The 17,448-nt window shown below is 41.2% G+C and overlaps 2 protein-coding genes across 5 annotated transcripts in view; one reads left to right on the top strand and one right to left on the bottom strand.

Annotated features, from left to right (window-relative positions):
• Positions 1 to 1,750, top strand: part of CPM (carboxypeptidase M) — a 41,283-nt gene extending 39,533 nt beyond the window's left edge. The window contains exon 9 of the mRNA XM_035127423.2: positions 241 to 1,750. Within this exon, the coding sequence (XP_034983314.2) occupies positions 241 to 468 (228 nt within the window). The 3' untranslated portion in view covers positions 469 to 1,750. The remainder of the gene's footprint in view (positions 1 to 240) is intronic.
• MDM2 (MDM2 proto-oncogene) lies at positions 752 to 13,069 on the bottom strand. Of its 4 annotated transcripts, none has more exons than XM_060279651.1 (11): positions 12,936 to 13,045; positions 12,377 to 12,467; positions 12,070 to 12,144; positions 11,610 to 11,743; positions 10,076 to 10,125; positions 8,613 to 8,680; positions 8,432 to 8,492; positions 7,219 to 7,379; positions 4,728 to 4,877; positions 3,989 to 4,066; positions 752 to 2,941 (listed from the first exon to the last, which is right to left on the bottom strand). In XM_060279651.1, the coding sequence occupies exons 2-11, from the start codon at positions 12,443 to 12,445 to the stop codon at positions 2,390 to 2,392; spliced, it is 1,398 nt and encodes a 465-aa protein (XP_060135634.1). In that variant the 5' UTR covers positions 12,446 to 12,467; positions 12,936 to 13,045; the 3' UTR covers positions 752 to 2,389. The 4 variants fall into 4 exon arrangements, with proteins under 4 accessions (XP_060135634.1, XP_034983313.2, XP_034983311.2 ...); XM_035127422.2 differs by lacking the exon at positions 12,936 to 13,045 and adding an exon at positions 12,666 to 12,828; XM_035127420.2 differs by having other exon boundaries at positions 753 to 2,941; positions 12,964 to 13,069.
• Between the last annotated feature and the right edge of the window lie 4,379 nt (positions 13,070 to 17,448).

Here is a 17,448-nt window from a genome sequence, read left to right as displayed (position 1 = left end):
TTCTAGGCTCCATGACGGATTCAGCAAACACATGTCCAAAGGTCAATTTATGAATTAAAAAGATAATGCCATCCTTCCAAAAGCTTACCTTTGTGTTTAAGGGAGTGACTCGTTTACACTATCACCGAGGTCCTTTCCACACATATTAGGAGGGAAGAAATTTATATAGATTCCACTGTGAAATGGTCTACATATTGACAAACTGCAAACTTTTTTTTTTCTGTCTTTATTGGTCTTTAGGCAACAGCACCTGGCTCTAGCTCATTGCTACAGGAACTGCACATACCAGATGGCAGAGCAAAGTTCAGTGCCCTCACGTATAACTTTGTTGTCCCTAATTTACAGACCAGACCGGAGCCTGCTTCATGCCCCACAGAGCCACTTTATGAGAATAACCTATCTGCCACATTGAAGCCTGCTATTACCTCATTGGTTTTAATTAATACCTTTTATGCAGTGTTGAGATGAAACTTTTATGTGCATATAAATGAATTATATATATACAGGTGTGTGTGTATGTGTATATATAATTCTCTCAGAAGGACTGGACAATCTTGACAATCAAAAATTGGCTATTTCAGTGTAATGTAATAAAGTACTGTATTACATAAAGTATATGTTTAAGAAAGTATATGTTTTCTTTAAGAAAAACAACTAAATGTGTTTTGTGCTTGCACAAAAATATGCAACAGAATTTGATTACAACTCACTTTCCAGCAATTATGCTTATTTTTATTAAGACATTTATGAACCACTTCTATGAACAGGGTATCAATTTTCAGCAATTTACTATAATGTGCAAAACCTTTGTTTTGGATGCCCTCCTGATGATACAGAAAGAGGTACCGGTAGTTGGGAGAGATCATGACCCATTCCTGCCCCTATACAAGAGGACACAGTGCATAAAAATAAGGAACCAAAGTAAGCAAACTGCTATGCTCAACTCCTGCTTGGCCGCCATGGGAACAAGATGCTGACCAGATTGGGACCTTTGGTGTGATCCAGCAGGCTCATGTCCTTAACATAAAATACAAAATGTTTTGATCACATGGTTTAAATACAGAAGGTAACAAGCCAGAGTCAGAGAAAGCGAACCAGCGAGATTTACTGAAAATCGGGGATTTGTTAATGTTTAATTCAAATTTTGTACATTTATTGCACTGAATTTTATTATTTTACGTTTTGTTCAAATGAACTAAACCCATTACACTGGCAAAAATGGAATGTTAAGTCTCTTGCCAACGAGACGAAGAATAGACATTTAAAAATCTGCTCTTTGAGCAAGTTTTCACATAATATTTGAGGATGAAAACAAAATTTAATTTGTTTAACATACTTTCCCCCCATTAAAAAACACTTCTAACAGTCTGTGTTGCAGGCCTGGCAAAAGGGTGCAGGCTTCCAGAAAGGGAAACTGGAGATTTAGTGCTGGAGATCTGTTAACTCTTCATTTAAAATGCTGCTCTCTACCTAGCCCCAGAGCAAATTTATTCCTCCTGCCTTAACCATGTATGTACGAACACTGGCATTAACACGAACACTGGCATTAACACTAACAAAGTTGCATTGGCACAACCTGCCACCCCAAACTGCAAGGGACTGAACAAAAACTGTGGGCTGTAGCACGCATGAAGAAGCTAAAGCAAATAAAAGGGGGAATGAAACTAGGTTAATTTGTATTCTTGAAAACTTAAGTAAAATATTTATTTAAAAAGAGACTAAACAGGCTTCAGTCTACCTTGGATTCAAACCATGCTTGAGAAAAATGTTCTGTTTCTGCTAATAACCAGTTAAAGTGCAATGGATTCCAGAGAGGAGGCGAAAGAAATACCCATAGTTTGCTTCTGATCCCTTAACCAGAATTAAGAGATTATCAGTATAATATCTGCAGTGACCCAAGTCAGTCACCAAAAGTCTCTCTGCACAGTGTTTGCCCTACAGCCTTTTGACTAAAATAATTTTTCTGTAAATGCAAGATGTATCTAGTCTTAAAACATGGTTGAAAAGACAGCAGAAGCTAGTACACTTTTTTAAAAATGCTGTAATTTCAATATCTTTTCTGAATAAAGAATACAATTTTTAGAAACAGAAGATTTGGACTGGAAGAATTAAGACTACTAAAAAGATCTCACCACAAACACTAAATCTGTTCATTTGTTGCCATGCTTCCATACATCACTTTGCTTGGGCTAATTGTTTGCTACTGGGGCTAAAAAGGAGGTTGTGAACATTACAATTAAAACCCATCAGTTTCAGTGCAATGTTAAGTCTCTTGTAGGAAAATCCTGTGATGAAGGTATGAAAACTTTTGTAAACTTTCAATATTTTTTGTACAAAATTTTATTTTAGGGCTGTAGGAATTCTTGAAGCAATTCTGCTTGTATCTCAGCTAGCAAAAATAAGTTAGCAGGATCATCTCAATTGGCTGCCTGCAGACCAAACAAGGCTTGTTCCGCTTCTTTAGCTTTTTTGCACAAGTGAAACATGACACAAGGTGTCCCGTCCTTCCGTGCACTATGCAACCATTTTTGGGCCGAGTTTGGCATATGACACAGGGCTCCACACCAGAAAGGGGTAAAACTGAATCAGTGCTTTCTTCTTTGACTTCAACCTCTTCTTTCTCGGGTTCTTTATAGTCTTCTTGACTTCCACTAAGCATACTGCTAGATGTAGATGGCTGAGAATAGTCCTCACTTTTCTGAGAGTCAGAGCTCTGTTCTGAGTCATTGTCCACTTCATCTTCAGGTGTTTTCCCTTTCTTACAGTCAGGAACATCAAAGCCCTCCTCGGGATCTAGTGGTGTGTCATTTTCAATTTTACCCTCTACAGACTTTTCAGCCTTCTTCTCAGGAAGCCAGTCTTCCTGAAGAGCCCAGCATTTTGGGCAATGGCGTGGAAGAGGTGGGTTCATTTCATTGCACTTGGAGCATTTCCAATAATCCTGTAGTCAATAAGACAATTACCAAAATAATAATAAAAAAGCAAAGATCAACCATTTTCCTTCTCTCCACAGTCAAGAAACATTGGTGATATCATCAGATTAAGACATACTGAAATCAGGGGGCTTAGGTCCACTGATTTTAGCAGTTCTACTACACCCACTGGGGAGGAGGAAGGATGCTCAAGATAGGAAGGATGGGCTGCAATCCCACTAGCCTTCAGCATCATATAAATAAGTGTTGATTGTGCAGACTATGGGCTATCAGGTCTATCAGTTAATGTTGCTCAACAGAGCAACAGTTGCACTAGCAAAAATTGTTTTGCAAGATGTGCAACAAAGTTACCAGCAACTTACTTATAGTTTTGTGCAACAACATTCCATTGGTGCAAACCATTTCACCTGTGCTATGCTATACCGCCAAGCGACTTAGCACTACAGTCAAATCTCGGCTCCCGATCTCAAAAATAACAATAATAATTTTTTAAAAAAAATGGAATTAATGCTTCGGTTCTCGAATTTTTTTTGGAAGCAAAATGTCCAACACGGCTTTCGCTCGAGTGCATGAAGCTCCTGCAACCGATTGGAAGCCGCACCTTGGTTGTCAAACATTTCGGAAGCCAAACGGGCTTCTGGAACAGGTTACGTTTGACAACAGATGTCTGACTGTAGTACATTGCATAAAACCATTTGTCTAGCTGGCATCTACTGGGGAAAAGTCGCATGACTAATTGGCTCTATTCCTACTGTCCAACACACCCAGTATTCCTAATGTTAGCTGCTTTGATCTGCTATTTTACTGTTTTTTGCTTTGGACATACCCATTTTCCAGCATAGCCTACCCACTAAAGCAACCTTTCTCAACCTTGCAGTCCAAAAACATCTGGAATGCACAACTCCTATCAGCCTCAGCCAGCATGGTCATGCGGTCTGTGGCTAATGGGAATTGTAGGCAAACATCCAGAGGGCACCAGGTTGGGGAATGTTGCTCTAGCATATATATAAAAAAATAGTTTAAAAAGCTGCAATTTAAATAAAGAAGTTACTTACACCTGGTGAAATTTCAGGATCATCCTCAAATGAATCCACATCACTGTCTTCAGTCTGATATATAGTTACCTCATACATCTGATGGAAGAAAATGTTTAGATTCCAATTACACAAATATGTAAGGTGTTGGAACGCCAAAGAGACAAATTGTACTGGTGTAAACATTGTATTTCTCTTCCATGAATTACTGAGGTATGATGCAACTGGTTCAAACACTGCAAAAGATCACTGTGGTCCTCTCTACCATTAAAATCACTTGACTCATGAATGGCTTCAATATGTATTGGGACTGTACTCATTTGATTCCAACCATACTTGAAGGATGTGTTAAATGGAATCTGCCTGGAATACAGACAATACTATATCAATAGGACAACATAATTTACCCTGTTGAGAAATTATGCAACTTCCCCCCCAAAAAACAATCAACAGTAAAAACTGGAGAGGGGAAAGAAGAGGTTGGTATGAAAAATTGTCAGAAAGCTTAGCAAGGTCTTCAAGTCAGTCCCTATAATCATCTTCTTTTTTAACTATTTATCAGATAACTATTTGTGCTTCCCAGAGGAACTATAACTGTTAGGGGGGGTCCTTACAAGAAAACCCATAAAGAATATTTGGAGAAGGTCCACAGCACAGTGGCAGACATATTTTGATTCAATCCCAGTTAAATGGATGTCATCTGAGTCAAGTGTTCATAGATTTTCTTCACTACCATTCCAATTAACTTTAACTCTCCTACCTCATCATCGTCTTCTGTAAGCTCAGATTCTTCTTCATTGGTACTGTAGTTTTCTGAACAGATAGATTCAACCTCAAACTCAACACTGAATTGATCTGAAACAGAATCATCATCCAGCCAGTCCGCTGTTTCACTTAAGCTGTCATGATCCTGGAAGAGCCCAAGGTGTAATAATGTCCTTTTAGTAAAGTTTGTAACTAGAACTAACAGTAATGAAATTAATGGCTTTGAATTCCATAGATAGCCACCGATTTCTGTAAAATACATTAATGCAATCATCGTTGAAATAAGGGAAGAGCTGCTTGAAGTAACAGAAATAAACCTGTGTCAATATGGGGAGACTAATCAATTGCAGCAAAATTCTGTGTGAATGGTTTGCATTTTCCAACCAGACTAGTTTGTTACTGGTCAGAGATGAATGAGCTGAGGCAGAATTCTAGTGGAAGCAAAGCTGATATTTTACAGTCATACCTCGGGTTGCGAACGTGACATTATTTTGCACTTCTGCTCATGGGCCGAAACCCAGAAGTAACCCATTCCGGAACTTCCGGGTTTGACGTGGTCCGCAACCCGAAAACACGCAACCCGCAGTGTTCGTAACCCAAGGCATGACTGCATTATCTGTTGCAACAGAGTCTTTATCTCCCCGTCCCCCACCCCTTGTCAGGAGGTGAAGGACCCAGAACAAAGAAAAACCCATCTTTTTAAAGGTTTCCATTTTTGGCATGGAGGACACCCTCTTCTGCAAATGTCAGGGTCACCTGGGATAAGTGTCATGGTTATATCACATACTAGGTGGAGTCAGGCATTGAAAACAGAGCTTGGGGTAGTCAACATGATAACAGCAGTGCTCAGCAGGATCTGGAGATTGATTTTATGTAGAGTACCTGAGCAAACAGGGCAACCTTCTAGAGCGACTAACACTGCAGATTCTGGGAGCTTCCCTGATGGGCATCCTGCCAACATGACCCTACACTTTGGGGATTATGGAAAACTCGAAAAATTCTCACAATGCAACACACACACGGCTCAAGAATAATACATTTACAAGTGATCTTATACATAGTTCCATAGAGAAATTCAGGTTTTCCTTGTTTAAACAGGCTATAGTGAAAATATCTGGCTTAAATGTTGAAGAAAGGCGAGGGGACGTGTAGGGTGGTGTTTTGAGTCAACGTAAGGATACACTTATTTCATGTGCATCCTGGAGACGTGGCAGGGCACGCAACGATGTATAGATGGGGAAAGGGGGGGTATGTAATGGGCCTTTTTCTTGTAACGACCCTCCTTTTGGGAGCATGGTAAGCTTTTCCTATGTATGATGAAATACATATAACTGCATGTTAGTAGCTGTCCAAATATGAACAGATTCTGACAACCAAAAATATGTACCACCACATGTTAAATGTTTTGCTGCAATGACAATCTCCTGCAGCACAGTAAAAAAAAAAACATCAATGGGGTTTGAGAGAGAGCAATAGAGCAAGCAGGAGTATGGGCCTTTGCACTGAAGAGGTGAAACTGGAGCATTGGTTTACATGAACAGGCTGACACAGTGGGACACATATAAGTTATGTGTCTCAATTCACCCAGGCAGGTACCAAGTGATTTTAACATTTCAAGTTAGATCCATATATTTGCTTTGACTAGGGTTTTATACATTTCTGAAAACACTTAGCAGTAACAATAGTAGTGGTGAAACACGTCATCCTAAAATGTGACTTAGAGCTCATTCTGTTTTAACATTTACTAAGCACCCGTAGATTAAGATACTGAGAACAATCAGCTCAGGCTGCTCCCACCAAGTATTCAAACACTAATTTTGCTACATACGGTAATTGGAAGAAGGTCATCCATACGGGAAAAGTTCAAACTTTAATAATTTGCATTTCAGAAAAACTATATCTTTTCTGATGCTGTTATTTCTGTTCAGCAGCATTTGGTTTCATCACTGAAAATGGTCATAATCACTATCAAATGGAAAAGATTCAGGCTGTGACCAAAACATACTGGGCATGGGTGCAAATAGTTTTCAGTAGTTGTTCAAGTATTCTGGACAGCTCAGCACATAAAAAAACCCATTAATTGATCTTACTATTTCTGAATACATGGGATGACTGAATGCTTCCTGTATTTTCTGGGGGGTTTTTGGAGGGGGGAAGAGAATAGCAAATTGCAGAAGTGTAGCCTAGAGAACTTCTCTCTGGCATACTACATTCTGTATAGATGGGGACAATTCTACAGTGTATTGGAAGGGCAGGTGAAAAAGAGGGCAGGGCTCCAGCTTGTTTAACAGCTGTGCAGAAGAGGTAATTTCAGCAGGTAATTTGCATGACAAGCTATAACTTCTGAATTTCACTCTTCCACACAACTATGAAATGTGCAGGAGCACTGTCCTCTATTTCATCTGGTGATACAATTTTAAGACACCTAAAAAAAATTGGGGGAGACTTAAAGAAGAGTTTCCACATGAAAGTCCATGACTACTTACCGAACTTGATGAAGAGCCTGTGGAACTGCTGATGTTGCTAAGATCACAAGATAAACCGCTTACTACACACCATGAAAGACTTTCATCAAACGTTAGGGAAATGCTGTCTGATCTATGCCGTTTCAGTCTTTCATCATTCTTATCTTCTAAAGGACTTTCTTCTGCAGGATTAAAAAAACCCAACCTCTTAGCAAATACTTCTACAAGTTTTGCAGTTCCTGATTTTGGTATGGGACTTCTTGGTTCAGTTTCTCTCCCTCTCTCCCTGCTTTCTGCCATGTTATCCCAAAGCACCCAAAAGTACTGATGCCCCTAAGACTTCTCACTGCAATAATATAATTTTTATCAGTCCATATTTACTGTATAGTGTTAAGAAACTTGCACAGAAGCCACTGGCATTCCAATGTAACAAGCACAGCCATTATACAGCACAATCACATACATATCTACTCAGAAATCATTTAATTCAATGGTGCTTACACCCAGGTGAGTATACGACTGCAGCTGTAAAGATGCATAGGAAATCTTACATTTCAGGTGTTAAAGGAGATAGTATTTAGATCTGAGTGAGGTCCATATTCTCAGTACAGCACACTTGCTTTAAATTAACTTTCTCAGTCTCAGGTCCCATTTGGGAAATGCAAATAATCACTTCCTCTACAATGCTATTATGGCAAATGCACACAAGTACTGTTATGAATATTAAAGTAAGAACTTCAAAAGGCTGAAGGAAAATGACAAGCAACTCAAATACAAACAGCTAACATTAAAAGCACTTGTGAACAAGATGATTTCAGTTTTCACAAGTTTCTTGGGTGATAAACTTAGCTGAAATAAGGATTATGTCCCCACACAAGCTAGAGAAAAGCAAGAATCCAGAAGTGTTTTTTTGCCCACACTGACATCCAGTTATAAGTAGGCAGCTATATGTCTGCTCATAAAGGATGGTAAGCTATGACAAGTTATCACTCAGCACATTGGAGTGAGATATTCAAAACAGAAGGTGTGTAACTTAGGCCATGGCTCGAAGGGTTGCTGTAATGGGATTTTCAAAAAATCGCTTACACCGGGAAACCAACCCTCAAGTTTGAAGCAGCAAAAAGTCAACTCTTCTCACAAACATTTAACTTTGTGTGTTCTATCACTGACTTGAGTTTTGGATACCTGAGCTACTATAAGCATTGAAACTGATAAAGCAGAAGGCTGTGCTCACCTGTTTCACTGTGTGCTCTTCTCCTAGAAGAACTGGCTTCACTGGATTCTTGCACCGATTCCTGTTTAATTAAAAACAAACAAATAAGCCAAACCCCACAGAGATATCTTTAATCTTTACTGTTCCAGATGTTACACTTGAAAGTGTGGAAATAAAGAATGTAACGTGTAATTAAAATTACCTTTATAGTATTTCCATTTTCTACTTGCAACCTGGACTGATTCACAGATGTGTTAAAATTACTAGAGCCTTCAAAAAGAAATGCATATTGGAAGTCACCAAAAAGGGACAGCAGGAGGCTCAAATACACATTTAAGAACAAACGGATTAATACATTGCAATTCCATAAATACAAATTGTTCAAAATCCTAATTCAGGAATAAAGTATGTATTGGAGTAATGCACAGACATGTGAACAGCAAAAAACATTGTAATAACATATAAGACAAATCAATGGAGCTTATTTATTGCCTTACATGAATTAATCCTCAAATTCAAGATCCTTTCTATGGTCATCATTTAAAAACTGAAGCCAACTAGAACAAATTTTGAGAGATTTGGGGATAGAAATCTCTGGGAATCACACTTGTGTTTTGTATGATTTGTGCATATGATTCACAAATGACAACAACTGCATGGTGGCAAGCAGGACTGGGTTCATCCAGACATTTGGATCTGTTCAGGGCCTTATTTGTGGTATTTTAATGAGTGAACACTAGTTCCTTTTTCAGCTCACATATGGGTAAGTCGGCTTTCTTACTAGCCACTTATTCATCACCTAACTGTACCTATTTATAAATCTTGGGGAAAGCCCAGCAGATAGGTATCCCAATCCAAATAATCCTTTTTAGGTGGGGCAGTACTAATTCCCAGCTGTTCCTTTTATAGATTGTTGGTTATTGTTTTTATTTTTTAAAAATATGTTTTACAATTTCAAATAAACATTTTACATACTTAAGATTATCAGTGACTTTTCTTCTCTTTCCATGGTTCATTTTACATATCTTATACCCCTGCATATTTTACAAAAAAAATTACATATCTTATATCCCTGCATATTTTACAAAAACTATACCAATTGGTTTTCCATTATTACATCCATCAATACCTATTTACACTGCTGAATTTATCTTCATGCCTCCAGCGTTTTCAGCTGTACACAACTGTTTTCCATATACAGTGGATGCTCGGGTTGCGAATGTGATCCGTGTGGGAGGCCTGTTCGCAACCCGCAGCACCGCATCTGCGCATGCACAGGTCGTGATTCGGCGCTTCTGCGCAAAGCATGATTTAGTGCTTCTGCGCCAAAACCCAGAAGTAACCTGTTCTGGGACTTCCAGGTTCGGCGCAGTGCGCAACCTGAAACAGCCATAACCCGAGGTATGTTTCAGTTACAGCTGAAACAGTAATCCACACCAGTTAAAACTGGTGAAGGATAAATGGGTTATTCCATTTACTATTTATTTGTTTTCCATCATGGAACCCTGGGCAGCATATATGCAGTTGTTGAGTAGTTACCAACCCAGACACTATCCAAAAACTGACCTGCTTAGCTTCCTCAAGGTGATGTCAAACCAACCCAAATTATCACATCCTTCCCTCATCCAGGATAAAGAATAGCATCATTATAGCACACTAGCTTACCTTGCTGACTGACTGCTGTCAGGTTTTTAGAAATCATCAAACGTAGTTGCCTTTAAAAAAAAAGTTAAAGTTTAAAGGATATGAACTAGATATTTATATGGTTTCGCCACCTTGGTTAAAAACAAAACTGGACCCACCCCATGGCTAATAGCAGTTCAAATTATGTGATATTTCCCGCTATCAATTACCTAATTTGTATATTAGCCTCCGTTAAAATACAGAGGGTCATTCTATATCAAGTGATCCTATTTTTTACCTCATGTCTTCCAATTTTCTTAATATGTTGTACACTTGCAGGATGATCAAAACTAAGTTTAAATCTAAAATTTTCAAAGTGTTACTTCTATCATGCAACAGCAAGCTATCACTCTGCTTTGAAACACATTTTTAACAGAAAAGCCTGACTACCTTTTCAGATACCTTTTAATGGAATAATTTTCTAAAGAAATGCCTGAAGTAACTGTTATTATAGTTTGAAGTCTTGTTTATTCTGTTATATTTTACTCTAAGAAGACCCATTTATCCTAAACAGAACTAAGGCAGACATGTACAATTTTTTTCTTTCTTAATGTGATCCCATTGAGATCCCAAGATGAAATTTTGCAGATAGCTCTTAGAAATATTAATTAATCAATACATTTTTAGGGAATTTTTAATCATATTAATTTTAATCATGTTTTAAATTTTTAAATGTTGTAACTTAACTTTTAAATTTAAAGTAAGCCCATCATGTGACATATCATGAAAAAGCCCATTAAGTTCTGAAGAGATTGGTATTTTTAGTTTTGAAATATCTCAATTCTGGGATGAGGTTTTAAGGTTTTTGTGTAGTCTGGTGGCAAGGCCAAAATTGTAAAAAAAATTGCAATTTACAACCCTCATAACTCAAACATGGGATGAAATAAAAAAATTTAAATTGTAGATTTAAACTTAGCTTTGATCATTCAACAAGTGTACAAAATATTAAGAAAATTGGAAGACATGAGATAAAAACCTGGATCATCTGATACTGATTGAACCTTAAAAGGCTAGAGCCTTTTAAAAATAAAGGATTATAAAGGCTTTGCTTACTTTACATCAATGCTTTCCTCCTTTTGTTCAGACTACTGAGATTGTTGGAGAGTAGAAGCTTAGAGTCATAATTCATTAACATAAGCAGTTCTCCAAACCAAAATTAAACACAAAAGTTAATTACTGTATGGGGACAACACAGTAAGTAGGATTCAGTTCTAAGAAATAAAGGCACAGAACTGGACATCCCAGTCACCAGGCAACTCATAGGAGCATTTAAAGGAGGAATAAGCACTCTCCAAAAGATATTAGATACAACAGGGCTGTTTCAATATATAGTCCTGGTTCACACATCATGGTAAGCCAAACTGAGAACAAACCTTGGCTATAGATAGTGGTTAAGGAGAGCACTTGGCGTGTTGGGGTGGAGGGTAGAAAACTGAATATCTGGCATGTAAGAATGTGCCAGTAAGATAACACATGTGCTCAGCATTTAATACCAGGCTGCAAAAAATATTTTTACCTGTATTCTTTTATAGAAAAACTCTGTACTCCAAAGATATCACCCAGAAGATCATTTGCACAGTGGACAATATGTTGCTGCTTTGCATCATACAAACGTTTAGACATAATATATTGACCAATATAGAACATTACCTGTAAGAGCAAACATAAAAAGAATTCACTTTTTTGTAATACAAGATAAACTAGCACACTTCCTAGTTGAGCTCAAGAGTGTTACTACACACATTTTAACTAAAACTGTTTCTCATCAAGCCGTAGCACAAACAAAAATTAGAACCTAAGGTTAAGTTATGTAGGTAAAAAGGCAGAACTGAGAATAACCTACAGCAATAAACTTTTATTTAGCTTTTAAGCAGTTTTGTTTAATTGCCGTTTCATTTTTATATGAATTTCTATGGATTGTTACAGGTTACATATTAAGTTTCACCACAATATTCTCTGCAATAACCATAACTTACCTCCTTCATAGTAAAAATATCCTTTTCTGCACCAGCAAACTTCAGAAGTTGCAGCAGCAACGGCTTGGGTTTAACCTGGAAACATAAAAAGAGGCAGCTCGATTTAAACCACCGTGAAGTTCATGTTCAAGATTTTTTTTTGGGGGGGGGGAGGCGGTAGCACCATAACAAAACAAAAAACCCACAAAGGAAGAGGCATATCCTTTAAATGAAACGGGTTTGCGTGGTCCTAGCAGGTTTCCTGCAAACCTAAAAATCTAACATTTGCACAAGAGTCCCTAGGGCAAAGGCTCGACCGAATACTGACCAACTTCTCCGGACGCGTTTGGCTGCTGCCAGATGTGCCCTCGATGGGCTGGTCGGTAGTAGAGGCCATCTTAGTCTTATTGCACGTTTCCCTGTGAGGATTAGAAGGAAGAAACTTCGCTTAGGTTCAGCGGTTACGGGTTTATGTTTTCCCCCCGCGAAGGTGTGCCCGCCAGCAAGCGGAGTCGCATAAAGCCCTCCGGTCGTCCTCACGCGGGCTAGACCGCCGATTCCGAAAGAAACGCAGCGAAAGGCCCCGCCTGGGGTCGAGTATGAAGAGCGTCGCCTACCGGCGGGCCTACAACTTTGCCCGGTACAAGTCCGGGCTTCGCTCCCCTTGCTGGCCGCGGCCCGACATGCCCGAGCATGACTCGCAAGATCAACACTGAGTCAGCCGGGAGGGGAGCCCCGACGCCGCCATTGGATCCTCCTCCCCACATAAACACACACACACACACACACACACACACTGCCCTTTCCCTCCCTCTCCGTACCTCAACGGGTCCCCCTCAGGAAGGGCCCTCGCCTCAGTTCTCCCAGACAGGCTCTGCTTCACCCACCCACACGCAGGGAAAGGCACACGTCTACCTCAACAACCGAGGCCGAATTCCACGCCTAAGGCCGCCATTTCAGGCCCTCCCCTACCTGCGTTCTGCCGCGGCGCGAGCAACTGGCTTCTTGTGGCAGCGTCTCTCGAGCGCCCCCGTCGGCCCTACCCGCCCCGGCAGCCGGTTCTTTGCGCCATTGGCGCGCTTCACGGGGCGGGTTTCGTGGCCTTTCCTGCAGTGTTTCGGGGGTAATTCCCCCCCCCCGTCGGTAGGGTGTGTGTTGAAGGGGGCCTCTGCCGGCCTGTTCAGAAGGAACTGCCGAATATACGTTGTTCGTGAAATGCCGTCGCGGCCTTGTCTTTCAAGGAGCCTGTCCCAATGGGCGGGCAGGCGGGTTCCTCCTTGGCGCCACCCCAGGAAAGAGCGGGGCGCCTCGGGGGGAAGGGAGGGTGGCGACGGTGGTGCATCGGACGCGACGCGGCCTCCTCACCGCCACGCTGCGTTTATACCAGAGACAGTAAGTGACTGTGGCTTGTAGTGGCGGTGTGTGTGTAGATTTAAAGTCCTGAGTTCCCCACCCCCTACGCTGAACATTTCTGTGGTTGGGACCCCGCTACGCAGGTGAGACTTCTTCTTCTGACCTATCTTCTCATCTGTGTTCCAGATCACACCATTAAAGTAGTGACACGTGATGATGCAGCTGCATATGCGCCACAGTCATATAAATACACATGCTCAACCTGATTCTGTGCGTTTGTTTTCTGTTACCATAAAAATGCCCATTGCATGCCACCACCACCCTTTCTGGTCTCTATACAGTACATCTTGTTTTGCTCCACCCTGTGTCCCACCACATGCCCCCAGGATGCGCATAAAGTAAGTACGCCCTTATGTCGCCCCAAAGCACTACATATGCTTTCCAGGGAATCCACCCTGCTCCCCCTTGTTTGCCTGGTTCTAATGGAGGCATGGACCCCCCCAAACCTTTCTTCATCATTTAAGCCAGATACTTTCACTCTACCCTATTAAAAACAAGGGAAAGTTTAATTTCCCTACAGAACAATGTATAAAATTGTTTAATAAATGTCTTATTCTCGCTTTTGGAACTTGCTGGTCATGTGGGAGACCCTACACCAGGGGTCAGCAAACTACTTCAGCAGGGGGCCGATCCACTGTCCCTCAGACTTGTGGGCGGCCGGAATATATTTTGAAAAAAAATATGAACGAATTACTATGCCCCACAAATAACCCAGAGATGCATTTTAAATAAAAGGACACATTCTACTCATGTAAAAACATGCCGATTCCCGGACCGTCCGCGGGCCGGATTGAAAAGGCTATTGGGCTGCATCCGGCCCCCGGGCCTTAGTTTGGGGACCCCTGCCCTACACCCTCCACAACCCCTTGCCTCTGAGATCATGTAGACTGCTGCCTGTTGACTTAATTAAGGTTGCAATCCTGCACCTAGTTTCCTGAAGCCCCACTGCGTTTAGTGGGAATTACTTTTGACTAGACCAGGGGTAGGCAACCCAAGGCCCATGGGCCGGATGCGGCCCAATCGCCACCTCAGTCCAGTCCATGGACGGTCTGGGAATCAGCATGTTTTTACATGAGTAGAATGTGTCCTTTTATTTATCTGGGTTATTTGTGGGGCACAGGAATACGTTCATCCACCCCCACTCCACCCCAAAAATATAGTCCGGCCCACCACATGGTCGGAGGGAGGGTGGACTGACCCACGGCTGAAAAAGGTTGCTGACCCCTGGACTAGAAAGTGCATAAGACTGCAGTGTAATTGTGCTATAATCAGCTAAAGAGCTTCTTGGGAGAAAAGCAATGACAAACCTAGACAGCATCTTAAAAAGCAAAGACATCACCTTGCTGACAAAGGTCCGTATAGTTAAAGCTATAGTTTTCCCAGTAGTGATGTATGGAAGTGAGAGCTGGACCATAAAGAAAGGCTGATCGCCAAAGAATTGATGCTTTTGAATCATGGTGCTGGAGGAGACTCTTGAGAGTCCCATGGACTGCAAGAAGATCAAACCTATCCATTCTGAAGGAAATCAGCCCTGAGTGCTCACTGGAAGGACAGATCGTGAAGCTGAGGCTCCAATACTTTGGCCACCTCATGAGAAGACTCCCTGGAAAAGACCCTGATGCTGGGAAAGATTGAGGGCACTAGGAGAAGGGGACGACAAAGGATGAGATGGTTGGACAGTGTTCTCGAAGCTACGAACATGAGTTTGACCAAACTGCGGGAGGCAGTGGAAGACAGGAGTGCCTGGCATGCTATGGTCCATGGGGTCATGAAGAGTCGGACACGACTAAACGACTAAACAACAACAACAGCTAAAGAGAGAAGGAGCAGGTAGTATGCCCCAATCAGTCAAGATCTGGTTAGCAAAAATTGATTCCCAAAGACAATGACCACATTTCTAGCAGGTTCAGGTTAGAAATGGACACTGTGCAACCACTACATCCAAAACGAACGGATTATAAAACGGTTATACGGTTAAAAAGGGGGTGGGGCAGGTAGAACAGGGAGAATGCAAAATCAGAACAAGAAATAATACCCCATACTTGTACTTTTTTTAGTTCTATTTAAAGCCTGTTCATGACTCACCTTATTAGCCCTTATCAGCCAACATTCATAGAAACATTGAATTGTAGGGTAGGAGGGGATCCCAATGGTTATCTAGTCCAACCCCCTGCAATGCAGGAATTCTGCGCACAGCCATCCTTGGGTGGGATTGAACTACCAACCTTCTGGTTAACCGCGACATACTGACCCATTGCGCCAGTCTCAACTATGGGCAAGTGTTCTTCTAACCTCTGCCCTTTCCCCCAGCAGCCTTTGAGATTTTATCAAGTTGGAAAAACTAGCTTACTTTTGAAATAGGATTTTAAAGGAGGAAGTTGGAAGGTGGGGCAACAAATTATATTGCTTCTGCGAACAGAATGCTGAAGGCTATAGCTTGTGAAATAAGCCACAAGGTCTTTTTTAAAAAAAGGGGTGTGCCAGCTAAGTCACACACCAGGCTAAACGGCATTTCAGAAATTATTAATATGTTTTAGCTTTAAAAAACAACAACCCAGCAGTCATGTTGTCAATGAGGAAGTTAGCTTTTTGAACACATTGGCATCTTGTGGAAACAACACATGAAAAGTCAGTGAATTGAGAGAGAAATGCTAGTTACTTAAGGAGTTACCAATTCTGCTGAAGTCCTAGACAAAAGTTATAACCACTACAAGAACTAAAGTTGCTTGTAACATAATGAACACTCATTTTGGCATATATCCAGTGGAAAACCACCATGGTGACACAGTGTGCTTGCTTTAGTGTTGCCCTAAGTGCACACAGTACCCAAGCATAAGCCATGTAAACTCTTTGAGTCCATGTCATGCATAATGAATTGTGCAGTTTTCAACTGTTTGTACAGGTGAAGGGATAGCAATAGGGGGCAAAGGCATTGTTTGCGAGTAAAAAGGTAAAGGACCCCTGGACGGTTAAGTTCAGTCAAAGGCGACTATGGGGTTGCGGCGCTCATCTTGCTTTCAGGCCGAGGAAGTCAGTGTTTGTCCACAGACAGCTTTCCAGGTCATGACTAAACTGCTTATGGTGCAACAGAACACCGTGACAGAAATCAGAGTGCACAGAAACGCTGTTTACCTTCCTGCCACAGTAGTACCTATTTATCTATTTGCACTGGCGTGCTTTTGAACTGCTAGGTTGGCAGGAGCTGGGACAAAGCAACAGGAGCTCACCCCGTTGTGGGGATTCACACCGACCTTCTGATCGGCAAGCCCAAGAGGCTCTGTGGTTTAGACCACAGCGCCACCCGCGTCCCAGTAAGTCAGGATACTCAAGAGTTGCAGATCAGATAATCCTACTCTAATGCATAAAATAATAATAATCTTTTGTTGGAAGCCGCCCGGAGTGGCTGGGGAAACCCAGCCAGATAAATAACAAGTTACTGGCAAGGTTGATTAAACAGCCGAGTTTCACGGATCCATGAAGAAAGTTTAGACAAATTTCCCAAACAAAGTTGAAGACATAAACATGAGACACATTAGGAGCACACTCTGCTCTAATAAGTACAACAAGTAGATTAGGTAAAATAGTGGAAAAGTCCCACGTATTTAATTGGGTGTGAAATCATGTCATTTGTACTGACATCTGATTCCAAATATTGTGTCCTATAACATCAGGCTAATTCACTTGGATTCCCAACCCATCATGGGCTTTGACCCATGTTAGATGGGGATTCAGTTCCCTAATTCTTAATTTCTGATGCAAATTCCAGAGATTTCCCCACAACTCAATTCACCACCTCGCTCCCCATGCTTTCTGCCTCATTGAACCACTCCTCCAATCCACTCTCTAACCTGGGAAATATACACTAACTCACCTTCCACAAAAGGTTAGCTGGACATAGCAACAGGAGAGGTAATCATATGTCTTTGGAAGTCTAAGGTTCATAACCTCAGGACAGCTCAGAGGGAGTTTAATGGTGTTTGTGGCCAA

Source organism: Zootoca vivipara, chromosome 10, assembly GCF_963506605.1.
Source record: "Zootoca vivipara chromosome 10, rZooViv1.1, whole genome shotgun sequence".
In the NCBI taxonomy this organism is placed as follows: Eukaryota; Metazoa; Chordata; class Lepidosauria; order Squamata; family Lacertidae; genus Zootoca; species Zootoca vivipara.
This window is presented reverse-complemented; position numbering and strand designations above follow the sequence as displayed.

Coding starts and splice junctions, on each gene's coding strand:
- MDM2 (XM_035127420.2), bottom strand. CDS start 12,445: ATGGCCTCTACTACCGACCAGCCCATCGAGGGCACATCTGGCAGCAGC. Junction 12,145..12,376: donor AAACGCGTCCGGAGAAGTTG/GTCAGTATTCGG, acceptor TTATGTTTCCAG/GTTAAACCCAAGCCGTTGCT. Junction 11,744..12,069: donor ATATTTTTACTATGAAGGAG/GTAAGTTATGGT, acceptor TTGCTCTTACAG/GTAATGTTCTATATTGGTCA.